At 42.6% G+C, this 27,232-nt stretch overlaps 1 protein-coding gene across 1 annotated transcript in view; it reads right to left on the bottom strand.

Moving 5' to 3' along the window:
* The window catches only part of RYR3 (ryanodine receptor 3), a 517,407-nt gene that overhangs the window by 339,078 nt on the left and 151,097 nt on the right, over nt 1–27,232 (bottom strand). The window contains exon 2 of the mRNA XM_047736987.1: nt 20,149–20,268. Coding sequence (XP_047592943.1) covers nt 20,149–20,268 — 120 coding nt within the window. The remainder of the gene's footprint in view (nt 1–20,148; nt 20,269–27,232) is intronic.

Genomic DNA, 27,232 nt, shown 5'->3' on the forward strand with positions numbered 1-27,232 from the left:
CCTACTTGAACCCAATGCATCACTCAGCATCTAGTCAAGCTGGCCAGGAAATACATGTCAAATACTGCCTCTGCCCAACTACTCCAGTTCATATACTGGACCATCACTTAAGCTCCTTTCCTCTCAGCTCCACTAAGTAACTAACCCAGGTTACTGAAGTTCACCATCAAAAATGAGGCCAGAGGGGCGCCTGGATGGCTCAGTGGGTTAAAGCCTCTGCCTTCGGCTCAGGTCATGATCCCAGGGTGGGATCGAGCCCCACATTGGGCTCTCTGCTCAGCAGGGAGTCTGCTTCCCCCTCTCTCTCTGCCTGCCTCTCTGCCTACTTGTGATCTGTCAAATCAATCAATCAATCAATCTTTAAAAAAAAAATGAGGCCAGAGAATAGACGTTTGAAGACAGATTACGGAGTTTTCTTTCCCCTCCCCTCCTGGACAACGAGGAGTTACCTCCAGTAAATAATGATTTCTTAGAGGAAGGAGGGGCAGAGGTAAAGGAAGAGAGAATCTGAAGAAGGCTCCAAGCCCAGTGTGGAGCCGGATGCAGGACTCAGTCTCACACCCTGAGATCATGACCTGAGCTGAAATCAAGAGTTGGACACTTAACTGACTGAGCCACTCAGGCGCCCCCCTCTACTACAGAATGGTTGAGTTAACTTGGCTCCATGAGAGAGAATGAACACATTGATGGAAACTGACGGAGCAATGACACACCTCAAAAAGCAAAGTCCTTCTTCATGGTGACCCAAGCAAAGCCTGTCAAGACCCTGTAGAGATAAATGCTTCAAATTACCCAGCTGCTCTCCAGGGGCATTTGTCCTTATGTCCTCAGTGAATAAGATGGAGATGAAAGGCATGTTTCATGTCTTATTAAACTTCTACATTTTGGGAAAGAAGCAACTTTATTCACTACTATAGCAATTAGGAACTTTCCATGGCAGGCTATATGCAAGCTTGAACATGATGCTAATCAAGTCAAGGGCGTAGTTCTGCTTCATTTTGTGAGGACATCTATACCCCTAAGCTGGCTAGCTACTTTATCATTCCTTAGTCAAACAAGGAAACAGGTGTCAAAGCCTGATGACTGCAAATTCAGCCATGCAACAATTTCTAAATTGTGGCTTGAGGAGTACCTGTATAAGAATCATACATTCGTTTTTGCTTTGTTTTGTTTTGTTTCTTAAAGAGAGACACGTAGGTGGCTCAGTTGGTTAAGCATCTGCTTTCAGCCCAGGTCATGATCCCAGGGACCTGGAATTGAGTACCACATTGGGTTTCTTGCTCAGTGGGGAGCCTGGTTCTCCCTCTGCCTGCTCTGCCTGCTGTTCCCCCTGCTTGTGATCTCTGACAAATAAGTAAATAAAATCTTAAAAAAAAAAGAAAGAAAAAAGCAGATTTCTGGCCCCACCCAAGACAAGACATAAGAGAATACACTCACTCAAGTTTGAGGAGCACTGTCCTTCTGGGTGAGCTCTGGGCCAAAGCCCCTAGATATTGGCCAGGCTTATTTTGTTTTTTAAAGATTTTATTTATTTATTTGAGAGAGAAAGATACAGAGAGAGAGGAGGAGCAAGTGCACGTGTGCGCACCAGCGGGGGGGTGGAGAGCAGCGGCAGAAGGAGAGGAAGAAGCATGCTCCCCGTTGAGCAGGGAACCCAATGCAGGCTCGGTCCTAGGACCCTAAGATCATGACCTGAGTGCAAGCAGACGCTTAACTGACTGAGCCACCCAGGTGCCCAGGCTTATTATCTTTAAAGATAAAACATTCTGACATGACTTACTTGGAAAACTAGGTAATGAGCAAACACTACTTATTTTTCAGCTTGAACAGAAATCAGAGAAGACTGCAGAAACTTTCTATGAACATCCAAAAGTTCTCCTCTTTCTTGGCTGTATTTTGCACCCAAACTAATCTCTAGCTGTTTACTAGAGGCTCTGCCGATGAGAACACTACGGCTTCTTTGTCGACACGGTCTCAGAGCGTGCAGTAATTACTAAAAACCCGCCTCATCTCCAGGTGAAAGAAGTAAAGCTGTCTGAACCCCGATTCCACAGCTAATCGGGATAACAATTCAAATCTCAAGTCTCGAGGAGCTGCTTCTGGGATGAAAGAGGTGGCTTGGAGATCAATGATCCCACCCTACCTCCATTTCTATGCGGCAGCATATGTGAACCACCCCAAAGAGAGGACAGTCTGTTCTGTTTGGAAGTAGAAACATCCTGGGGTGTATAGAGAAGTGCTCAAGTGGGGCTTGAGGCAAAAATCTTTGATGAAAGTGCTCCAAGAAGAAATGGATCATTAGGTCAAAGGGTTTTTAATTTTGTCAACCACTCTACAGTTAGGAAACAACTGTCTGAGAGAGGCTTACAGATAGCTCTCTTGCAACGAGCTGTTTGCATCTTCTAAAGGCTTTGGATAAGGCTCAGTTGAGTTTAAGTGAACTGAGAGGAAAATTATATGAAAATGTCCTAATAGAGAAATCAGCTCAATTCTGGAATGACTGTGTTAAGAACACTTTGTAAGCATTCCCTGAAATATAATGTGCATGAGCAAAAACAAATTAATTCTCCAATGTGCTGGAATTATTTTAAATGACCTATTTGCTGCATGTCAGCAAATGAACAAACAAAATATTGTTTGCAAAGGATTCACAGGATTTTTCAGTTCATGTAGTTTGTTCAGGTCACTTTTAAAAAGAATGAAGCTTTAGGGGCACGTGGGTGGCTCAGTCACTTAAGCCTCTGACTCTTGGTTTCGGCTCAGGTCATGATCTCATGGGTCATGAGATCAAGTCCTGAGTTGGGCTCTGGGCTCACTGGGGAGTCTCCTTGAAGAATCTGTCCCTCCCGTCATTCTCTCTCTCTCTCTCTCGCTCTCTCCCATAAATATATAAATCTTTTTAAAAAGTAGGAAATTTTAAAGAATAAAACTATTGAATTAAGTGCTGAAAAGGAGAAGGTGTCAACTTAAATATCTGGAAATCTTAACTTCGAAAACAATATTAAACATTTCCTTTACAAAACTCTCCTCACAGGACAGTCACAATCAGACCTGAGGGGTTATCTCGTGTTAACATTTTACAGCAAGCTGGAGGGAGAACTTTCCCACATCACTGTCCAGTGTTCTTTAGAAACAGCTTGATCTGTGAATTATGAATATGCACGTAACTTCAACAGATTACACAGAAGTTCATAATTATGACTCAAGTTTACCCCCAGGTTTTAAAATACCCATGAGGAATACAAATGATACATATGACATGAATTGCATTCTTAAGATTCAAGTTCTAACACAAATGCAGCACACCGTGTTTCTTCCACGTAAAAGCAACAAATGAAAAAGGTAATCAAGGGGGAAAAGAAGGCAAGTCTTTGTGATATGATTAGGAAGTTCAGGAGTTGATGGAGGAAGAAAAAATCCTGCTAATTGAGATCAAAATAGCAGCTATTAGGTTTGAAGAGCAAAAGTGCTCAGGACTGCGGAGGAGCCCGGGTATGAATCATACCTACTCCTAATTCACCTGGGGCCATTTGCCTGCTGCGAACAAGTAAATGACAAATGAACAGCAGAGCTATGGTGCCACTTTACACACTGAATAAATTCTTTGTAAAGATTCCCACCACTAAGGTACAGACTGTCTTTAAATAAAAAGAGGAGACTGGTGTTGCCTTAAGCAGATAAGTTATCACAACAGTATTAATAACTCAAGTAGGAAGGTGAGCAATACAGAAGAGGGAAGATCTCAGAGTTAAAAGATTCGATTTTTCTTTTTTAAAGAAAACTAGGTCCTCAGACACAACAAATGATAAATGCATTGAAAAACCTGACACATGAGGGTCACCTGGCTGGCTCAGTTGGATAAGCATCTGCCTTCAGCTCAGGGTGTGATCTCTGGGTCCTGGGATCTAGGCCCCCTCCCCCAACACCTGCCCCTCAGGCTCCTGGGAGGCTGCTTCTTCCTCTCCCTCTGCCCCTCTGCTCCCCACACATGTTCTCTTTCTCTCTCAAATAAATAAATAAAATCTAAAAAAAAAAAACCCTGACATGTGTTAAACTTGACTTTTATGTTATTTCTTTGGATAGCTGTTTCCCTTCTCATCTCGTGACAGTCAGAAATAGCGAAGTATGAGGCTCCGTGTGGATGCAGAAATAAGAATAAAACTTCCTGAAAGAAAACAGTCGAGCTGCTAATTGAGAAGAACCGGAGCCGTGTCTTTCAGAATCTGAGCACAGTTAGAACTGTACTCCAGCCCCCTGACTTAGTGAATTCACATACAGACTAATGGGAAATGAACCTTTTTTTTCCTCCCTGCGCAAAGCAATACTAGTGTCTGGCCCACTGTGAACGGTAACTTGAGGCAGAGTAGCTGCTCAGTGCAGAGAGCCTACCCGGTTCCCCAGGACTGCACAAGAGGGCCAGCTTACCAGGCTGGCACGACTGTACAGAACACTCCTAGCCATTTCTGTTCACTTGTACATGTTGGCAAGCCTTGGACATGCAAACAGGAGCTCCAGCAGCTAAGAGAAAAAGAACATCTTGTCTAACAGAATGACCATCCAGTCTCCATTTCCTCATGCCACAGCATGGCCGCCATCCTCCAGAAGACTGCAGGCTAAGCCCACAAAGGCTATTACCTTTTTTTCTCTTGGAAAACTTCCACTGTGTAAATTCTCTGTCCCATTATTTTTCCTCTTCTGTGTGGTCATTTCCTTAATGCTCTCCCCCTCCAATCTCCTCACTTAGCCCCTTCTCGCTTTCAGAACACCTACTCTATGATCAACATGCCCCATCATCCACTCTCTATGTTCTGCCTGAACACCAGCTGAACAGATGAAACCCAACTCCTCCCAAAGGACCCCACGTCCCTTGGGGACCTCTCAATGACAGGATACTCATTCTCTCACACCTTGTGTAACTGAAGGTTAAGAGGTGGGTTCTGTGACTCCTTCTCCCATCAAGGCTATCTCCAGATCATTACTCTTCCACAAGTTAATGCCTCTTCTTTAAGCTTCCTACTCTTGGTAACCTCATTCTCCATTCCCTCCCTCACTGCTCTTTGTGTATTTCCTGGACCTGCCTTTCACTGAAATCTCAGATTCCTTTCATTCCTACTCCTGGTCATTTGAACATTCACACTATTACATGTATTGTTGAATACCTGTAACACTAAACATTAAACACTAAAATTGTTGAATTGTGTCCTCCCAAAGTATGTGAAGACCTGACCCTGCGGGGTCAGGTGAATATGTGAATATGACCATATTTGGAAATAAAGTCTTTGAAGATTATCCAGTCAAGGTGAGGTCAGTGGGGTGAGACCCAATCCAATGTGACTAATGTCCTTATAATAAGAGGGAGACCCCACATGAAGACAACACACATAGAAGAGGGCCATGTGAAGATGAAGGCAGACATTGGGGTTATGCAGTTATAAACCACAGAACACATGGGGCTACCTAAAATTGGAATGGGCAAGGAGGGATCCTCCCACAGAGATTTAGGTTGGGAGCATGTCTCTGCCAAAACCTTGATTTCAGATTCTAGCCTCCCGAACTACAAGGGAATAAGTTCTATTATTTTTAAAGATTTTATTTATTTATTTGACAGACAGAGATCACAAGTAGGCAGAGAGGCAGGCAGAGAGAGGAGGAAGCAGGCTCCCTGCTGAGCAGAGAGCCCGATGTGGGGCTCGATGCCAGGACCCTGAGATCATGACCTGAGCCAAAGGCAGAGGCTTTAACCCACTGAGCCACCCCAGGCACCCCAAGTTCTGTTATTTTTAAGGCCACTTAATGGGTGATAATTTGCTACATAGCCATAGGAAACTAATGTATTATAGGAATAATCCATCACATACTATGGCCTCTCAGTGACTTTGCTTCTTCCTTACCAATGATCTTCTATTCTCCAGCTCAGCCACCCTCTCTCAGGCTCACACTCTGGAACCACGTTTTCAACCAAACCACTCCACCATGAAACCTCCAGCGAGCCTACTGTCTCACCATCCACCCATCTTCCGGCTTGTTTATACACTCAATTGCTCTCATTTCTGTTTTTATCCCTATCTCTTCTTGCCTGCACTCAGCGTAAATTCCAAGAACTCACTGGTCAGAGTCCCAGACTCTCTTGCCCCTTTATCATTGATCAAAGTCACCTGCAACACCTTGACCCTGGCTGAATCAACTATCTACTGTCTTCATGTGCTGGGACGGCTAGGCACTGCTGAGGAGAACACAGAAAACTGACAGCACTAAAATTAACCTCATTAACCTCAAGTGGCCCTCGATGCTGGGACCACACACTGCTCAGCAACCCACACTCTTCTCTCTCCAAATGGACAGAACCTACTCAACTACTCTCATCCACGCCTTCGTTTTTCTCATTCAATGGCACAGAATTTCCTCCTTTACTTGAAAGTTAGTTCCTCCTCATTTCCTAACCCCAGTCCCTTCCATTATGCCAGCGATTTTCACAATCAGCCATCCCTTTCCTCTCCTGCATCTTCTCTTCCTCCTCCTCCATGTGCACCTTCCCATGAACACTTACACATGCTGAAGTCTTTCCGATTACAAAACCCCTCCATTCTCCAACACTCTTCAGCCACTGCGCTCTCTTAGAGATCATCTGCATGGGTTGCCCTTCTTTTTTATTTCTAAATCTTGACTTCCTCTAAATCAGCTCCTGAAACTATAAATCGGCCTGTGCCTTCATCACCCCACTGATGACTCACCAAGACTGCTGCTGGTCTCCATGTCACTACATCTAATGGACACATTCCATCCTTAAATTACTTGACTTCCAAGTGGCGTACTACCTTACTGACTATACCCCTTCCTTTGTACTCTTGCCTTTGCTTCCTGTGGCTTCTAGAACACCATGACAACACCCATGACTCTTCTTCCCTGAGCTCTCAGGATGCTCCTTCTCATTTAGAAATGAACCTTAATTCATAAGTTCCTCTTCCTCCACTCATTTTTAAATATTGACATTTTCCAGGCCGTCTTGTATTTTAATCCATTATTTGCCACTCACTCTCACAGCTTGATTTACTAGCTTTAAGCCATTATCTCCTAAATATTACCTCCGTCCTAACCTCTCTTCTGAAGTCCTGATCCATATGTACAGATGTCTATCAAAATTTTTTCCTGTGTCTCTTACTGGCCTTTTGAATTCAACATGTCCAAACCTTAATTCGTAAGCTCCACCACCACCCTCTGGCCTAATTTATGTCTTTCCAAATAAATTCCTTTCACTATATAAAATGCCCTCTACAGGCAGCTAAAGTATTAACTCTGGGGTCACACTGGACTATTCCCATCTTCATTCTTTAGCCACCCTATGCATTCTGTTAGTCATATCTGAATGGCACGTATTGCATGGAGCACTGGGTGTGATGCAAACACAATGAATACTGTTGCACTGAAAAGAAATTTAAAAAAAAATTATACAGGAAAAAAATAAAAAGTTAAAAAAGAAAAATAATAAAACACTAAAGAATAAAAAGAAAATTCTTGTCTATTCTTCCCTTTTTCGTATGAGGAATCCATACAGCTTTCGTAAGTTCATGTTCTCCTATGACAACACATTCCTGTTCACATTCAGCTCTTATCCTTGCTACTTCAAAATCCCCTCACCTCCTCTCTTTCCTTTTGCATATGCCAAAGCTGCACTCAAGTTTAATCCCCTCACTAATAGTGCCATCTCTTAGTTCTCTCTTTTGCAACCTCAATCTCTCTTCCTCTAGAGCCTCTTTCTCTGCCTGGAAATGTGTTTGTGTTTGTAACTGTGGAAACCCCTCTATAACCTGGATTCTGCCTCAACACTATTTTTGCTTCTTCCTTTTGTGGGTGGTTGGGGCAGAAGGAGAGGGAGGGAGAGAATCTTAAGCAGGCTCCACATCCAGCACGGAGCCTGACGTGGGGCTTGATCTCATGACACTGGGATCATGACCTGAGCCAACATCAAGAGTAGAAGGCTTAACTGACTGAACCACCCAGGCACCCCTATTCTTCCTTTTAACATTAAACTGCTTCAAAGAGTGGTGAACACTCAATGATGAAGTTCTGATTCAGGTAACAACGGAGAAGCTTACAGCAGAATAACTCTCTTGACAACTGCTATAAATTCTGAACAAAAATTTTTAAAAACTCTTTGAAGGCACTGGAGAGCAACCTAAAGCTGGAAGGAATAGGACTCTATTCCTATAATGGGAATATAGGAATAGATGGGAAGCCCAATAAGCACTATCTGCATTTGACTAAATTTTCCCTTGAGGGAAAGCCCTTGAGGGAAACAGAGGGAAAGCCCTCTGTTCATGGGCTTCATGGGGATAAGCCTCAGGATAAAGCTGCTATGGAGCCAGAGGCCTGACTCTGGGCTGTCAGAATGTCAGGAAATTAAAAAGGAGAATGCTGGAAAAATCAGAACCATCACAGATGAAAACTTAAAGATCAGCACACGAATGTCCCTCGAATTGTTTGGCCAACTCAAATGCAGGGCAATATTTTACGGATCCAAAGGAAGGCAACAGTTAGAACACTGAAAGTGAGCGAAAGTTTCAGCAGCTACCCAGTTTTAGAGTGTCAGAATTTGATGTTCAATTCTTGCTATTTAGAAGGGGTTAGGAAACACCCCTAGAGTTTCATTAAAACTCAGAAGGGCTTATTTGCGATGACATGGATGGAACTAGAGGGTATTATCCTTAGCGAAATAAGTCAATTGGAGAAAGACAACTATCATATGATCTCCCTGATATGAGGAAGTGGAGATGCAATGTCGGGGGAGTTGGGGGGTAGGAAAAGAATAAATGGAACAAGATGGGATCAGGAGGGAGACAAACCATAAGAGACTCTTAATGTCACAAAACAAACTGCGGGGAGGGGAGGGAGAGGGTGGTGGGGTTATGGACATTGGGGAGGGTATGCGCTGTGAAGTGTGTAAACCTGGCAATTCACAGACCTGTACCCCTGGGGCTAATAATACATTATATGTTTATTAAAAAATTAAAAAATTATAAAACAAAACAAAACTCAGAAGGGCTTGAATCCCAAGAACAAGGACTATATTCTAGGACTAAAACTCAAACCAAAATAGACTAAGCCTCCATAAGATCGAGGAGATCCACCAATAATTTAACTGCCTGCTATATTATACAATATACAGTTATACAATACTTTTCAGGATAGATAAAAAATGAGAACTACAAAATGCCACCTACAATCTTCTGTATACATACCATCACTAGATATCAAAAGAAATAGGAAAATGTGACTCATAATCAAGAGAAAGCTCAGTTACTAAGAGCAGACCCACAGACAATCTGGATACTGGTATTAATAGTCAAATATTTAAAATAAGTATTATAAATATGTTAATAAATCTATAGGAAAAATGGGAATAATAGCAAAAGAGAATTTGAGGTTACTATGTAAAACCTTAGAAGTGAACTGATGGAAATTTCAGAATTTAAAAATACATAGCTAGAAAAAAATTCATTGTTCGGAGTTAATGGCACATTTATTTATTTTTTAAAGATTTATTTATTTATTTATTTATTTGACAGACAGAGATCACAAGTAGGGAGAGAGGCAGGCAGAGAGAAGAGGAAGCAGGCTCCCTGCTGAGCAGAGAGCCCGATGCAGGGCTCGATCCCAAGGCCCTAAGATCATGACCTGAGCCGAAGGCAGAGGCTTTAACCCACTGAGCCATCCAGGTGCCCTAAATGGCACATTTGTATTAAGTAAAAGTATCAATTAATATAAAGACAAGCCAGAAGGAAATAATCAAACTGAAGCAGAGAGAGAAAAATAGTTGAAAAAAATAAACCATTTTACAAATATATAGAACACTATCAAACAGTTTAATATATAAGTAATTGGTTCAGAAAGAGCAAATGTGGCAGAAAAAATATTTTAAGAAGTAATGGCCCCCACATTTCCAAACTTCATTAAACATAAACTAAACCACAATAACTAAAAGATCCATGAAGCTCAGCCAAATCCAGGCAGGATAAATGCAAAGAAAACTACCCTCAAATGTAATCACTCAAACTAAAAAGCAAAAAGATGTTCTGAATCTTGGAAAAGATTATCCCAACTTCTCTTCTGAACTTCTGTTTTACATATTCAGATGCCTATCAAAATGTCTTCTTGGATGTCTTACAGTACTTTTGAATTCAACATGTTTAAAATCAAAGATAAGGAAAATTCTTAAAACTTGACAGCAAAAAAAAGACTTACTACATAAAGAGGAATCATAAGAATGATAGCTCACTTTTCATTTAAAAAAAAAAAGAGAAAGATGGTAAAACACCATATTTAAAGAGATAAAAGAAAAAAAATCAAGAAATTACAGAGAAAATATCCTTCAAAAATGGAGACAAAATAAAGACATTGTCAGTGAAATAAAAGCTGAGAGATTTTTGTCACTGGCAGACCTGGGCTATGAGAAATGCTAAAGGACATTCTTCAGGCTTATGCTACTAGATGGGAGTCTGGATCTAGAGACTGAAGAGCACTGACAATGGTAAATATGTCAATATTATAAAGGATGATTTTTTTCCTTTTCTTAATTTCCTTGAGACAACTGACTTTGAAACAAAAATAAGAAAGTACTGCATATTATGTAACTTACAAAAATAAAACGTGTGACAATACTAGCACGAAGGATTAAAGGAAAGTGGTGTAATGCTACTCCAGACAGACTCTGAGAAGGATTTATCCTGCAATCCCTAAAGTAATGACTAAAAAATAATGCACAGACATAGAGCTAAAAAGTCAACTGAGGAGACAAAATAGAATACTAAAATATATTTGATTTATCCTAAAGAAGTTTAAAAAGAGAGAGAGAGAGAAACAAGAATAAAAACCAGAGGAAACAAAAGAAAACAAATAGCAACATGGTAGACTAAAACTCAATGGTATCAATAGTTACAATAAATTTAAGGGACTGAACACTCCAATAACACAGCAGAGATTGTAAAAAAGGGTGAGGAGTGACATGTAACTCCATGTTGTTTATGAGGGACATGCCTTAAATACAAAGATATGTAAACAAGTTGAAAACAAAATAGAAAAAGATATACCACAAAATAGTAAGCATAAGAAAGCTTACAGCTATGTTAATATCAAAGTATACAATAAGATCAAGGATAAACAGGAGCATTTGATAATGACACAAAGATTAATTCAACAGGAAAATAAAAATCCTATATATATATATACACACACACACATACCTAAGAAGAGAGCTTTAAAATACTTGAAACAAAACTGACAGAACTCAAGGGAGACATACACAAATCTCCATAGTTTTTAATACCTCCATCTCGGTGATTGATAGAGCATATAAATACAACACAGTAAGAAGAGAAGATTTGAACACCACGATTTGAACCATCTTAATACTCATAAAACACTAGCTAACAACCGGAAAAGATCCACTTTTAAAAGTAGAACACACGGGGGGCACATGGGTGGTTCAGTGGGTTAAGCCTCTGCCTTCAGCTCAGGTCATGATCTCGGGGTCCTGAGATTGAACCCCAAATCAGGCTCTCTGCTCTCTGCAGGGAGCCTACTTCCCCCTCTCTTTGCCTGTTGCTCTGCCTACTTGTGATCTCTCTGTGTCAAATAAATAAAATCTTTTTAAAAAGGAGAACACATGGAATATTAAGCAAGATAGGCCACATGCTAGGCCATAAAACAGTCCTAATAAATTGCCAAGAATTTAAATCTACAGAGCATGGTTTTGGTCATATCAGAATTAAATTAGAAATCAAAAATAATAAAAACGTACATCCCACTGGTTCACTTTATTTTTTAAAACTATTCACTCATTGCTTAATCCTTTTCATCTAACTTACCCTGACTCTCATTCATATTTCACTTTAAATGTCGTAAATGTCCTGCTGATGGTTAAATCCAGAAGTCCAAATAAAATACTTATTCTTACACTATACACAAAAATAAATGCAAAATGGATTAGAGACCTTAATTCGAGACCTGAAACCATAAAAATCCTAGAAGAGAACACAGGTACTAACTTCTCTGACATTGGCTGTAGCAGCATTTTTCTAGTTATGCCTCCCGTGGCTAGAGAAACAAAAGCAAAATACTATGGGAACTATATCAAAATAAAAAGCTTCTGCACAGCGAAGGAAACAATCAACAGTACCAAAAGACAACGACTGAATGGGAGAAGATATTTGCAAATGACATATCTGATTAAGGGTTAGTATCTAAAAATAAAGAACTTCTACAACTCAACACCAAAAAAAACAAATAATCCAATTAAAAAACGGGCAGAAGAGGGGCACCTGGGTGGCTCAGTTGATTAAACATCTGACTCAGGTCTTGATCTGAGGGTCATGAGTTCAAGCCCTGCCTTGGGCTCCACACTAGGTGTGAAGCCTACTTAAAAAAAGATGGGGGGGGCACCTGGGTGGCTCAGTGGGTTAAAGCCTCTGCCTTCGGCTCAGGTCGTGATCCCAGGGTGCTGGGATCGAGCCCCGTGTCGGGCTCTCTGCTCAGCAGGGAGCCTGCTTCCCTTCCTCTCTCTCTGCCTGCCTCTCTGCCTACTTGTGATCTCTGACTATCAAATAAATAAATAAAATCTTAAAAAAAAAAAAAAAGATGGGAAGAAGACATGAACAGACATTTCTCCAAAGACATCCAGACGGCCAAAAGACACATGAAAAGATGCTCAACAGGAGTCATCACCAGGGAAATGCAAATCAAAACCACAATGAAAGATCACCTTATATCTGTCAGAATGGCGAGAATGAAAAAGACAAGAAATAACAAGTGTTGGTGAGGATGTGGAGAAAAAGGAACCCTCATGCATTATTGATGGGAAATGTAAACTGGTACAGTCACTGTGGAAAACAGAATGGAGGCTCCTAAAAAAACTAAAAATAGAATACCATATGATCCGGTAATCCCACTACTGGATATTTACCTAAAGAAAATAAGAACACTAGCTTTGAAAAATACATGTACGCTTACGTGTATTACAGCACCATTTACAACAGTTGAGACATGCAAGCAGCCCAAGTGTCCTCTGATAGAAGGATAAAGATGTGGTGTGTCTACACAATGAAAACATTATTCAGCCATCAAAGAGAATGAAATCTTGCCATATGTGACCATGTGGATGGAACTAGAGGCTATTCTGCTAAGTAAAATAAGTCAGAGAAAGACAAATACCTATGACTTCACTCATATGTGGAATTTGAGAAACCAAACAAAAGAAACAAACAGAAAAGCAGACTCTGAACTCTAGAGAACAAACCACTGGTCACCAGAGGGGATGTGGTGGGGGAGGGGTGAAACAGGTGAAGGCGTTTAAGAGTACACTATGATGATGAGCAACGAGTTGTTGAATCTCTATACTGTATACCTGAAATACAGCACTGTATGTTAATTATACTGGAATTAAAATTAAAAAGTAAATATTTAACTAATTTAAATATTTAACTCACTTAACTAATTCATTATGTGGGTCACTCATCAAGCAATGGTTCCTGATGACCTAACGTATGTCTGACTCCATACTTGGGATAATAAGAGCTACTGCATAAAAAACACTTTGCTGTGTGTAAAGCACTGTTATAAGTGTTTTATAATTAGGAACTCATGTAACTGAACCTTCATAATAATCTATAAGGTGGATACAGTTTTCAAGTCAAGGAAACTGAGGCAGCAAAAGGTAAAGTCACGGGAGCCATGGTCAGAGAGGCATTAAGCAGTGGAGCCTGAATTACCAGCTCAAATAGTCTTGTTCCATGGTCCACAGTCATGTGTCTTAACCACGGTCATCACTCCAGTGCTCACAGACTGGTGGAGTGGAGGCGTCAAGACAAGTAAACTATCCAAATTCAGTGCAGTAGACGTTTGATCCCACATTCCCAGTGTTTCTGTGCCTTATATCTTAAGACAGAGGCACTTAATAATCTGCCTTATTCCTCTGTATAAACTTATTTTCGAGAAAATACCTAATGTCATTTATACTAAAAAAATTAGCTATAAAAATTTAACATTGCTTCATGTGCTCTCTTGGAACATTTGCATTTTAATAGTTTCTACTTGATTTAAGCAAAATACCTATTTCTAACTTTGGAATGTCAGGCATTCAGAGGACAGATGCAGGAAGGTTGTGGGAGGGGGTCTGGAGATCTGCCCAGGTGATCTTAAAAGTTACCACATGAAAAAATATGGTTTCTCTATCTTTAAGTAAGTTGGATCCATGATACTCTTAATTGCTGAGTACTATAGAATTAGTCATACCAGTTTGGAATTAACTTTATCTGAATTCTTGTATCCTTCTCTGTAAATGAGATCAGTATTCGCTCCATAGGGCGATAAAAATTAAATGAGAGTGTGAAGGCTCCCGCACGGTATGCAGCAACCAGCACATGAGGCCTGATAAATGGAAACCAAACGATCAAAACGGGTCACATTTTCCACTATCATTCTCTCTCATGTGACAAGGCAGTTTTGATTTTTTGTTTTGTTTTGTTTTTTTTTTTAAAAAACCTAAGTTCTATAATAGTTTGGCTTTTCCTAAGATTGTAAGTCTGGGAGACTACTACACTCTAAAATAGTGATCAGAAGTTCAAAGAAAAGCGCACACTCTCAGGCTGAGCCTTCTCTGCAAATGTGCACAGGCTTAGGTTTGTAGAAGTCAACAGTAAATCTATTCTGAGCTGAAGATAATAAAAATAATAGAAAATAAGTTATTTTTAGCCTGGAATTCTCTCCTAATTCATGCCATCTACATAACAATGTCTGCACGATCACAAATGTTTAATCCTGGGTCCTCAGAGCCCATCCAACCTCTCAGAAACCACAGCAGACTGTTATTTTATTTTATTTTTTTTCAAAAGAGGAGGTGGAGGGGAACAGGACTTCAGTTTGAAAACTGGATTTGAAATCGGATTGTTCATTTTGAATCCACCATGACCAGGAAGTGTTCCCTGGCTGAGAGGCAGAACTTCATTCACAGACACTGGGAGCCTGAAGATTCCAGACATGCCACTGGCTTTTACAGGGCACGAGGGTGGGTGGTGGGGTGGCTCAGTTGGTTGAGTATCCGTCTTTGGCTCAAGTCATGCATGATACATAATAACCCCAGGGTCCTGGGATTGAGTCCCGAATTGGGCTCCTTGCTCAGTGGGGAGCCTGCTTCTCCCTCAGCTTGTGCTCTCTGACAAATATATAAATAAAATCTTAAAAAAATTTTTTTTTAAAAGGCACAAGGGTTAAGTTTTTCATTTCACAATTTCCATTTCATCCTCATTAAAGTCAGTGAAACAACAAACCTTGGTCTGTTGAAACTGATCTTCAACAGAAAGTTCCCAAATGCTTCTTACTTTTTGATGATGTGAAATTAGGGAAGGCGGAAGTGAGGATTTGGAAAGGTGCTGGGGTTCCAGCCACATCAGACAAGGCCAGAGTAGTTAAATAATCGTCCTCAATGAAGATTGCTGGGGGAATAAGGCTTACAAAATTCTTTTCTCCCACTGCATGAGAATAGGACCTTCAGTTAACTGTCCAGTTTTGTTCTCAGGACAAGCTGGGGATATGTGAATTATGTTACTCGGGAACACTGCTTACAGTGAAAAAGATCCCTGACCGGCAGCCTGAGTCGGTACCGAGAAGACACCAATACCCCACAGAAGAAGCCTTATCTTTGCAATTCCCCAAGCGTAAGACTCTCCCAGCTTGTGGGAGATGTCCTTTGTGGGGTCCCCAAAAGTTAGGCCTGCAGAGTTGTTACAGGAAACCCTGGATCCCATGGTACATGAGGCTTGTATGTCATGGGACCTGCCTGACGTGGACCTTGTCTCTTTGAATTCGAGCTGTCACCTGGGGTGGGGATTCAGAAGCAAGGATTCCCCCAAGGTGGGCCTGACACGTCCCAGCAGGCAAGTGGTTCCGGTCCCACTGCACAGACTGGTGCCAAGCAGTCGAGGAGAGTCTCAGGAGTTTGGATGTTAAGTTAAACCAAGTAAGATCCACCACCCTTTTCCCCAGCTGGTACTATTAGTACAAAACAGAGGAGATAATATGGGCCAGAGGAAAATTAGTAAATTCCTGTGAACAAGTTTTCCACTTAAAAATGACCGTAAAATGTGCCTGTGTTGCTCCACCGGTTAAGCATCTGCTTTTGGCTCAGATCATGACCCCAAGGTCCTGGGATGGAGCCCTGCCTAGGGCTCCCTGCACAGTAGGGAGTCTGCTTCTCCCTCTCCCTCTGTTGCACACTCCCTTTGTCAAATAAAATCTTAAAAGAATTTTTTTTTTTAAATAACAGTAAGATAGTATCTGCTGTTATTGATTAAAAAAAGAAGCAACATTTCCTTTCCATGTTTCCTGGTCTCTGGTTGTAATTCTGAAGTCGTTCTTATAAAACAAGACCCCTTTTAATTCCTGGAGCTGTGCATCTTTGAAACGGAAGCTGAGTAACAGTGCTCCCATCTGCTGACATTTGCAGTTTCAGAAGACCTTCAGAGAAGAGTGGGCCATGGCAAACAGAAAGTCACAAGAACTCTCCAAAGTGTAAAATAGTCTCTATGTCTACAGCAAATGTTGGCATACTTTTGCTTCTCATTCTACTACCTTCTCACTCCTCGCTTCAGGGTGACCTCCTTCTCTTAGGGCTTGTATACTAAGAATATCTTTTGAGAACCTTATCTCATCTCTTCTTTCTCAGAGGTCTGTCTTCTCCCTAGAATTTATTTCAATTTTATCTCTCTGGGTCTCAACTACCCTGAAATACCCTTGACTAGGAACGCCAAGGTCAGGGGCGGCTCTGTAGCTGGTGCTAAGAGTGGTGTTTGAGGTACGTGCCTCACCCTCAGTGCCAGGCTTGGGAATACACTTTCCTATTTCACTGCACACCTTACGTTAGCTTCTGAGAACCTAAGAATGGCACAGGTGGTTGAGAAATTTCATGGCAGGGAATTAAGGGAAATATTTCATGGGCAGGGAGAGGACAGGTGCCATAGTTGTAGCGGACTGCAGGAAAGACTGAAGCCTCAGAAAATGGCGGCTAGCAGGCGGCTCCCTGGAATGGTGACAAGAAGTTGTGAGAACTTTATCCTCTCCATGAATTTCACCCTGGGTTTTTGTTTTTTGTGTTTTTTTTTTTTTTTTTTTTTTTTTTGAGAAGCACTCCTGGTGTCTTTCCTCATACTATATACAGAAGGGACAACTGCTCACGTAACAATAGTGGGCATGTCAGCTGTGACAACTGCTATATCCTTTGGGGAAAAGCAGCCAAATACTGTTCATGTTCCTAACACCAGTCATTCTTCTCCTGGACATTTACTCTAAGAAGCAAAAGTAAACTAGCAAAGCCATATACATTTTTCTTAAGACCCATGAAGGCTACAGAGCATTATGGAATGGGCTAAAGTGTCAAAGAAAAGAAAGCAGAATGCCTGTATATCCACTCCAAGTACAACACTGAAAACATGCAGGTACATGTGGACAAAGACCGAATGAAAAACAAATGAAAACAGTTGTGACAAGATGATAAAATTATGATGTTACATCTCTTTTTTAGGCTTATTACCTTGTTCTAAATTTTAAATGAAAAATTAAAATAATAACACTTAGGGAAGCGTGGGGGGCTCAGTTAACTGTCTGACTCCTGATTTTGGCTCAGGTCTCATCTCAGGGTCATGAGATCAAGCCCTGCATCAGGCTCAGTGCTCAGCAGGGCGTCTGCTTGGGTTCTCTCTCCCTCTTCTGCTGCCCCTCCCCCACTCTGTGCTCATGTGCTCGGTTTTCTCTCTCTCAAAAAAATAAAATAAGAACACTTATTCAGGTGCATGTTAGGAAGGATATTTTCTCATCCTCAAATGCATTTATGTGTGCTATGGGTTATTTTTATTCCTAGGGGATACAAAATATTCTTGGATTTGGATATACAGTTGTTTTTCATCTGGTTTAGGTATGATTAAATCATAGTAGCGCATGGTTACATAGACTCTACAATGTGCTAGGCACTTCGAGTGTATCAACTCACTTAATTCCCACAACAACCTTTTTAGGTCGTTACTATTAAATTCCCATGAAGCAGATGAGGAAACTAAGCTCAGAAAAGTAGAGTACCTCCAAGATCCTGACTTAGTTGGTGAGTGGTAAGAGATAGGACTCCAGTTCTGACAGTTTGGCTCCAGAGTCCGTGCCCTAAACCACCGCCCCAAGCCCTATGCAGGGGATTACCAGAAAATGGATCACTGGTTTCCACCTCAGGCCAATGTTCTTTCTAGTGCACTGGACCATACCTCATCTGGCAGATGAGAAAACTAAAAACAAGTTTTGAGTGGCTCACCCATAGTTACATGACTAGCTAGGGGTTGAGAACTAAATTCCTGATTTCTACTCCAGTGATCCCTGATTTTTTACTCCAGTGATCTTCCTATTATCCCAGACTGCTGGGAATGAAAAGAAAAATATCTAGCTTAGGACAAAAGTGAATGAAGAAGACCTCAGGGAAATCAAGTCTAAAACCTTTGAAAGGAAAAAAAAAATCTTCCTTTTCTTTTGCCTTTTTAAAAAGAATTATTATGGGGGTGGGGGCAGAGGGAGAGAGAAAATCCCAAGCAGAGTCCCCACTGAGCTCAGAGCCTGACATGGGGCTTGATCCCAGGACTCCGAGATCATGACCTGAGCTGAAATCAAGAGTCAGAGGCTTAACCAACTGAGCCACCCAGTGACCCTCTCTTTATCATTTATTTTAATGGGACTCTGTCCTGACACTGGCCATTGTCACAGATAGACATTTGTACTTGGGAATTGGTGACCCCCATGGGAGGGCAAAAACGTGATGGAGAGGACAGGGGCATCTGGGAGATACGGCCAACATGGTGCATATCTGGTGCTCTAGGGTGAACTATGGGTATGTGTCTGTGTCTGGTGTTCTATCGGGTGAACTACACATGTGTGTCTGTGGATTGTGTAGAGTCCTGTGGAGAAATGACATGCTCATCAAGTGGGCCTATTGAAAAATACACTAACCACTTTCTGCTTTAAAAAAACTAAAAAACAATAAACAAACAAAAAAAAAAGTGGTTCTGTGAGAAAACTGACCTTGGAGGGTAGGATGGTCACTTGTATGTCAACATGGCTAGACTATAGTACTCCATTATTTAATCAAACAGCAATCCAGGTTTTGATGTGAAGGTATTTGAGAGATGTGATTAACATCTATAATCTGTTGACTTTAAGTAAAAGTCACCCTTGAGAATGTGGGTGGGCCTCACCTCATCCTTTGAAGGTCTTCAAAAAATAACCTGGGGTTTCCCAGAGAAAAAGTATTCTGCCTCAAGACAGCATGAACTTCTGCCTGAGTTTCTAACCTGCTGATCTGATGTACAGACTTCAGACTTGCCAGCCCTGATAACTGCAAGAGACAGTATCTTCAATCCACCCACCATCGGCCCATCGAGAGACAGAGAGCTGTTTCTCTGGAAACAGCTGGAAACCCTGAGTGGTCCAAGGGTCTGGCCAGGACTTCGAAGTATTGTGATCATGCTGAGCACACAGATCCACCTGACATACAGATGACGAAAAGCAGAGACAGCCTGGAAGTGTGGCTGAAGAGACAGGGGACATCACATGCCCCCTGACGCAGGCAGGGACCAGAGCAGACGTTCCTCTCTGCCCCCAAGTGAGAGCGGGCAGGAGGTGGGAGTGGTGCCCTCAGCACAGTGAGGATGGAGAGCAGCGTGCCTACTGCAAAACACAGGCCCAAGCCCCGGAGAGTCCTTGGAGCGATAAATGCCACTTGAGAGTAAAGAACATGCGCCTGGACTTCTAGGAATTCATACAAAATGGTGTTCTGGGAGGATGAGGAGACCCTCTTCTGTGAGGGCTGACCACAAGACATTCCTGGTGTCTGGCAAATGAGGCACCACTCCTTCTTCACTGCTCTGGGTTCCTACTGCGGTAAGATTGCAGCAGGATTGGGCAGACGTACAGTTTAAACCCCATCTACTTCCCCTTTTAAAAACAAAGGTGTTTTTTCTCACTTCTTCCCCATCACCCTCCTCCTCCTCCTCTCTCCCTGCAGCTCCTTCCCCGGAACGAGACCGCTGGGAGGCCAAGGGAAGAAGGGGCAGGGCTGGCGATCGATCTTACCTTGGCTTCGGAAGTGGGCTCCAAGAAGCACAGGCGGTTCCCGAGGCCCTCGGCTGCCAGGCAGAACTTCCTTTGCTCCTTGTGAATGTTCGTGATGCACTGGAGAACCACCTCGTCTTCCTGCCAGCAGAACAGAGACACGCGTGTGAGCGAGCGGGGGCTGCCTCCCCATGGGGAACGAGGTCCCCAAGTCACCTTGCTCTATCGTTATCAGGTACACTGGGAGGTGCAGGCTTCTGCGTGTGATACCGAAAAGGGGAGTCTGCTCTTCACATGGCCGTACTGAATGCCTCCCCCGAGTCAGAATTCTCAGCTCTGGGGTGGGGTCTGCAGGAGCAGGTCCATGTGTGCGGGACCCTCACTGCAGCATGACCCTCACTGCTGGAACACGGGAAAGGCACGCAGTCTGGGTGAGCGGACAATTTCCATACTGGGTGCACGAGAGTAAGTTAAAGCCATCTCCAGATAAATGACAGAAACGGGGCAGTGAGATGTGACTGAGGGGAAGAGAGACAACAGCAGAGATCAGGCAGAGATGGGATCCGTGAAGGGAAGGTCCATTTGGCATCAGGCTTGGATGAGGCAAGAGCCATGTTGTGGGGGGGGGGGGGGATGGGGTTGCATGTAGTAGGTAACACATTTGCCAGGGATGCAGAAGGAAACTGGGGATGGTGATAGGAGAATGCGTCCTAGACATATGGGAAAGGACAGCTGAGAGAAGCCTGGAGGGTTCACATGGGGAGGAGCTGAAGGTCAAGGAGGGGAACCACTCAGAATTCCAAAGGAGGGGGACCTCTCTCCCATGCATCCCTCTCAAAAGCAACCCTCCTGAGTCTTCAGAGACCTTGTTTGAACAGCAATCCTCTCACTGATGGTCCAGAAATGAGGCCAACCTCTATTTACACTTACGTGCTTACCTCCTGCACAGCCCTGCCTGAGACCGAGGAAAGCATTTTCCTCTAATCTGTCAGTCTATGCCCCCACTCTCCCTATCACTTAACTTTACCTTTGGGTTTCAAACACCAAAAACATTTGCAGGTGTGGTTGAGTTAAAGCAATGAGAGGGGGCCAGGTGGGGCTTCCTCCCTAGCAAAGGCTCTCCTGTTCCCCCATCTCACCCCAACACGCCCTGGTGTTAGTGTACATCCTGGAGTACCGGACAGGCAGACCAAACAGAAATGGAGTCACATGGAAAAGTAAAATCCTTCCACCTGATGGGAAGATAAGAGATTCAATAGTAAGAGATCCCCAGAGAAGATGTCTGCTGGTACCAAGAGATTGTTCAGGGGCTATAGGAAAAATGGGAGAAGCCACAAATCACAGACATATGAAAAGATTGGGGTGGGGGGAGCTCCACACTTTCACTGGCACAGAAACATCACTGTTTATCATTAAATTGAGTCAGTAATAAATTCAAAACCTCTGCTTATAGTGAAGTCAGCATTCATGGTCTTCTTTTGAGTTGAGATGGAACAAAACTCCAGAATAGCACTGTGCTCTCAGAATGTGGATTCAGTGAATTCTCTGGAGAGAATGAAGTTTTCCCTCAGGTGGAACCTCCCCCAGCTCCTGTGGTGACGGGAGGTAATCACATTCTCCCAAAGGGCACAGGAAACAAGGGAGTCCTCTCAGGTGTCAAAATGACTGAGGGGCGCTCTGTGCACTGCCAAACGGGTCATGGGAGTTATGTTGTCTGTACAGCAATGACAGTCCTTCAATCACATAATTTTACTGTCCAAAAGGTCAAGAGGACCCCCTACTGAGTAATATTTAAGTATCTCCCACCTACACACAACTCACCAGCGAAAACAACAACAACAACAACAACAACAACCACCACCACCAAACCCAGGCATTTAAAAATCACAGGAGTGTGTTACAGACCAGACTTTTCAGGAACGGGTGAAGGTAGAATTTTCTCTTCAGCTTGAGTTGAGGACACTTCTTACCATGACCTCATATTTTTTCATGTGGATATATTACCTATCCTTCCAAGCTTAGCTCGAATACCACAATCCTTTACGAAGCCTACATAATCTCTCCTTTATCCAAATTTCCGTAGCAATATCACCATACTCTTGCATTATGTTCATTTACATGCATGCCTTATCCCCAGCTATGTGTTTTGAAATGGCTAACGTTTACTGTTCTCAGACTATACAACAGGCACTATGCTCTATGTATAATAACCAGGTGAGTTTCACCCCAACGATATGGTGTTGGTACTATTGTCACCTGCACTTGACAAAGGAGGAGCTCCTGCACAGAACCGTTCAGTTAACCTGCCTCCAGTCTCACTGGTAGAGAGGGGTAGAGTCTTGAACCCGATCCGGGGAGTCTGCATCCATGCTCTTTCTCCCAGCCCTCTCAGCTGGCTTGGCACCCCTTGAAGGCAGGACCCACATCGGGTTCATGTTTATACCTGTCAGGATACTCGTTGGCATAATGCCTTATGTACAACATACACGTGGTTATAATTTATTGAATGTGTATGCTTCTGGCTTTGTAACCCTAGTTAATTACAAATCCAGTGAAGAAAACTGCTTCTCCATCTAAGCTGGGAACATAATGTGTTTGGTAAAAGCATGTTGACTGACTGAGATTTTTGTTATTTTATTTTTTAAGAAACATTTCATTTATTTATTTGACAGAGAGAGACAGCGAAAGAGTGAACACAAGCAGGGGGAGTGGGAGAGGGAGAAGCAGGTTTCCCACTGAGCTGAGAGCCTAAGGTGGGGTTTGATCCCAGGACTCCAGGATCATGACCTGAGCTGAAGGCAGATGCCTACTGACTGAGCCACTCAGATGCCCCAGAATCAGAATCTTAAAAAGAGATTTGTCTACTCTTGTTACCCATGTAACAAATTATTGTTACCCATGTAACAATAATTACTGCAGAAAAGGTTACTTTTCACTGATGAGTCAGAACTGAATAATCTCATGAGAACAGATGCTGACATAAAAAAAGTAGAGAATAAGCAATAATAATGAGTCTTTGAAGTCCATTTCAGGAGTTTTTTTCACTTCTGTTACTCAGTTGTAATTACTGATAACATTATCAACTATTCATTCCACACCACACTGCTGAGAATTCCCCCCAGGTTATTTAACATTAACGACAACACAATCGCTTTAAGAATGAGGATACCAAGGGTCCTAGGAATCAGGCAATGTTAATCAGGGAATATTTAATGAACAGTCATTATGTGCCACCATATCACAGCATCTCAGTTTTGTGCTTATAACTACCCTGTAGATACTAATATCCTTCTATTTGTAGATAAAGAGATTGATGCACAGAGAGGCTAATTATTTTGCCTAGCCCCACACAGCATGTAAAAAATAGATTCTAACCTTGAACCTTGGGACTCTCTGAATCAGGAGCCTGCCCTTTTCACCATGATGCCCAACAGTCTTCCAAGAGACTGACCTTAGTAATAGCTCTGAATTCACATCTCCCTGATTTCAAGACCCATGGTAGTAGTGTCGATAAAAACAGATAACTCCCAGCCCCCTCACATGGCTGTACAATATTGAAGAGTAACCCAATCACAGAGCACAATGCCAGAGAGAACTGGAGAGCTGAATAATAATAAACTATAATGATATAATAAACAATATTTTAAATATATTATTTAATATTTAAATATATAAGATATATTTATATATAAACAATAAAATAGATAACAAAAATAATAAAGAAACTTCTCTGTGCCCAATGACTCTAACACAGGAAGGGGTGTACATTGCCCCCAAACTTGTAAGAGAGGGGGAGGAATGATCATAATCCAAGGTCTCTCATCTGCCAGCATCCCCCCAAGCCATGTGGTTCACAAGCGCCAGCTATGCCTGTCAAAGATTCAGCTTGCAGTGGTGTTGAGTGATTGTCCCTGAACAAGGATACACGGCCTTTGGCTCTCTCGGCTTAGATTTCATATTATCACAGGTCATCTCTGATGAAGTAAAGTTCTTTCTATTCTCCTCCAGCTGAAGGACCTTGAACTTGAAAACCAATGGAGCTTGCCTATTCTATCCCTACTGCTTCTCTCTCACACCCTGGCTCCCAGCCCAAGAGTGACAACAACTATGTTTGGAGCTCTTTTGATGGCTGGGGGCACCTTGGCTCCCCCTCTTCTCCCTGGGTCATTTGCAAAGAACCCTTTGGGATGAAACAAAATGGCTGACAGTCCTATTTAAGGGAGATCATTAGGCAGTTGATGACAGCCCTATAGTTAGATCTGCACATCACTGGTACCAAGAAGCTCGTGAGCAGGGAGCGCGTGGGACAGAGTGCAGGCCAGCAGATTTCACCATCCACATCCAAGTGCAGGCATTACTGCAGAGGAAAATCCATAACCATTTATTGCTTTAAAAAGGAAGATGTGTCCCAGCCACTCATCTTGAACATCCGACACTATGTTAGGAAACTGATACAGTTAGAGCTCTGAACTTAATATATGCAGACATGGGTGAGAGAGCTCATTGTCAGGCTTTACCCCAAAGCATCTTTTAAGTGAAAAATAAGTGGACCCTTGAGACAGTGAGCCTATCCCTCAATTATTTCACAAGGATTAATGGTAGTGGTCTACTCTACATTCTAATTATCAATCATTTGGACTATTTGCTTGCTTAGACTCTAAGCTCCTTGGAAGCAAGAGCCTCTCACTTCCCTGCAAAGCCTCAGTCCTGTGCATAGTGTCTGGCACAGAGTAGAAAAGTCGAAATATTTGTGAGTTTATTGAACAAGTTATATACTTTGAAAACTATTAACAAAAATGCTTATGCATAAATTTTGCATATAAAAATCTTCATTTTCTTACTTGTAGGGTCTGGAATACCAACATGGAAATAGTGGAGATTATGTAGAAGGAACTGGGATACCCTGCTTCCACAATGGCCCCATGGGACAAATACTTTTTTATCCCATTTAAAAATTTTTGAAGCTAAAGGTTATCGACTGAGGGAGGAGGCCACTTAGTTCAATGTCCAACTAGTAGAAGCTGACATTATACTGTGTCCCTAGGGACAACCTTTCTACAGTTTCTCACTTGCAGTTGTCTGTTTTTGATGTAGTAGGATTACACCTTTGGAACTCCTCATTGTTTTTCTAATCTCTCAAAAATGAGGGATGGTTCCCATCTCTCCTTCCTTTCTACTCACTGATAGTTGCAAAAATGCAGTAAAATGGAATTTTCGGGATCCCAAGCAACAAAGTTGATACAGTTTATTGCCCCTTCCTTCTTTGAAAACTTTCATTTGGCTCATAAGGTAGACTTTCTTTTGGTTGTCCCCTCTCTTCACTAGCAGATCCCGCTCAGTCCCCTTGGCTGGCATGCCTTCCTCTTCCCCTCTCTGCTGCTCCCTTAAGACTACTCCCAGCCTGTTCCTTTGAGTTCTTTTCTTTACGGGCTCTCCCCTCCTTCGTGATCTCATTTGCTGTCGTGGCTTTTAAAAAACCACGTGTACGTGAATGACTCTCCTGTTTATATCAGCAGCTTAGGCTTCTTCTCTGCCCTCCAGCTTTTATCTCCAGCTGCTTAGTATCTCCAAATCCAACTCCTGATGGTCTCCCCCGAGAATCGTCCCAGAGACTTCTCTGTCTCGGGACATGGTAACCCCTTCTTTAGGTTCTCAGGCAATAAATAAAGAAAAAAAGTAATTAATTAAAATAAAAACTGGAGTCCTACTCAGTCCTTTCTTTCTCTCACTTCACATCCACACCAGCAACAGATCCTACCCATCCAGCCTTCAGAATGGATCCAGCTGGCCCACCGTGCAGCCGTCTACACCACGTGGCTTGGGTATCAGCTCTTGGCATGTTTCCCACTCCTACTTCTTCTCTCCAACTCTTCTCTCTCCCCCCAGAGACTTTTAAAACCTGAGATAGGTCATCCCACTCTTTAAAACACTCCAAGGGCTCTCTGTCTCACTCAGGAAAAAGGCAGAATTCTTACTATGGCCTGTGAAGTACTAAAATTAGGCCCAAGTCTCAACGACCTCTCTTATATCACCCTCGTTTGCTCAGTTTCAGCCACACTGGCCTCCTCTGAAGAGCCCCGGTTTTCGAAGCGAGACCCTCCCTCACCTGCTTTGTGCTCACTGTTCCCTTTGCCCAGGATGCTCTCCCCCCAGACGCCTCCAGGGCTCCCACCTTCACTTCCATTAGGTGTCTGCTCCATGTCCCCTCAGCAGAGGGGCCTTTCCAATGACCCAATACATAACTACACCCTCATCCTCACCCTGTGCTGCGCATCTTGCTTAATCAGCTTTCTTTTCCAACCAGCACATACCACCTAAGAATATATGTATCTCTTAGTTCTCTCCTCCTTCATTAAAATATAACTCTCCTAGGGGCGTCTGGGTGGCTCAGTGGGTTAAAGCCTCTGCCTTCCGCTTGGGTCATGGTCTCAGGGTCTTGGGATCAGGCCCCGCATCGGGCTCTCTGCTCAGCAGGGAGCCTGCTTCCCCTTCTCTCTCTGTCTGCCTCTCTGCCTACTTGTGATCTATCAAAATAAATAAATAAAATAGAAAATAAATAAAATATAACTCTCCTAGATACGGTTTTTCTCAACACTGCATCTCTAATGCCTGAAGTTGTACCTTGTACACGGTAGGCACTCCAACGGTCACTGAATGACAGAGCAGTCATGTTGTTTCTTACTAAATACAGCACCCACAAAAACCTAGGTGTTCATCACACTCTTCCATTGCTTTACGGGAAGTGACCAAACAGTCCTCAGACTCAGCTGGAACTGCTTGCTTATGTTGGAGACTGACCAGTGGAAGAGGCACGCACCTACGGCCTCCGGGGCCCTTTCTGTTCCAGCAACTGGAAGATGTGTTCTGCTTCCTCTTCATAACTTTCCTCACTGCTGAGAAGGCTGAGTTTGGGGTGTGATTATAAAAACCATTCAGCATCACCCGAGGCTTGGTCTCTTTGGAACCTGCAGAGAAGAGGGCCAAGGGGAAAGCCTTTCCCCCCACTGATTAGGGGGACAAACCGGCACTAGGGTTTACACATGCAATTAATTCCTTCTCAGATAGATTATGTTGCTATTAGATACGGAAGAATGCAGTGACCCAT

The sequence above is a fragment of the Lutra lutra genome, chromosome 7 (assembly GCF_902655055.1).
Source record: "Lutra lutra chromosome 7, mLutLut1.2, whole genome shotgun sequence".
NCBI classification, from domain to species: Eukaryota; Metazoa; Chordata; class Mammalia; order Carnivora; family Mustelidae; genus Lutra; species Lutra lutra.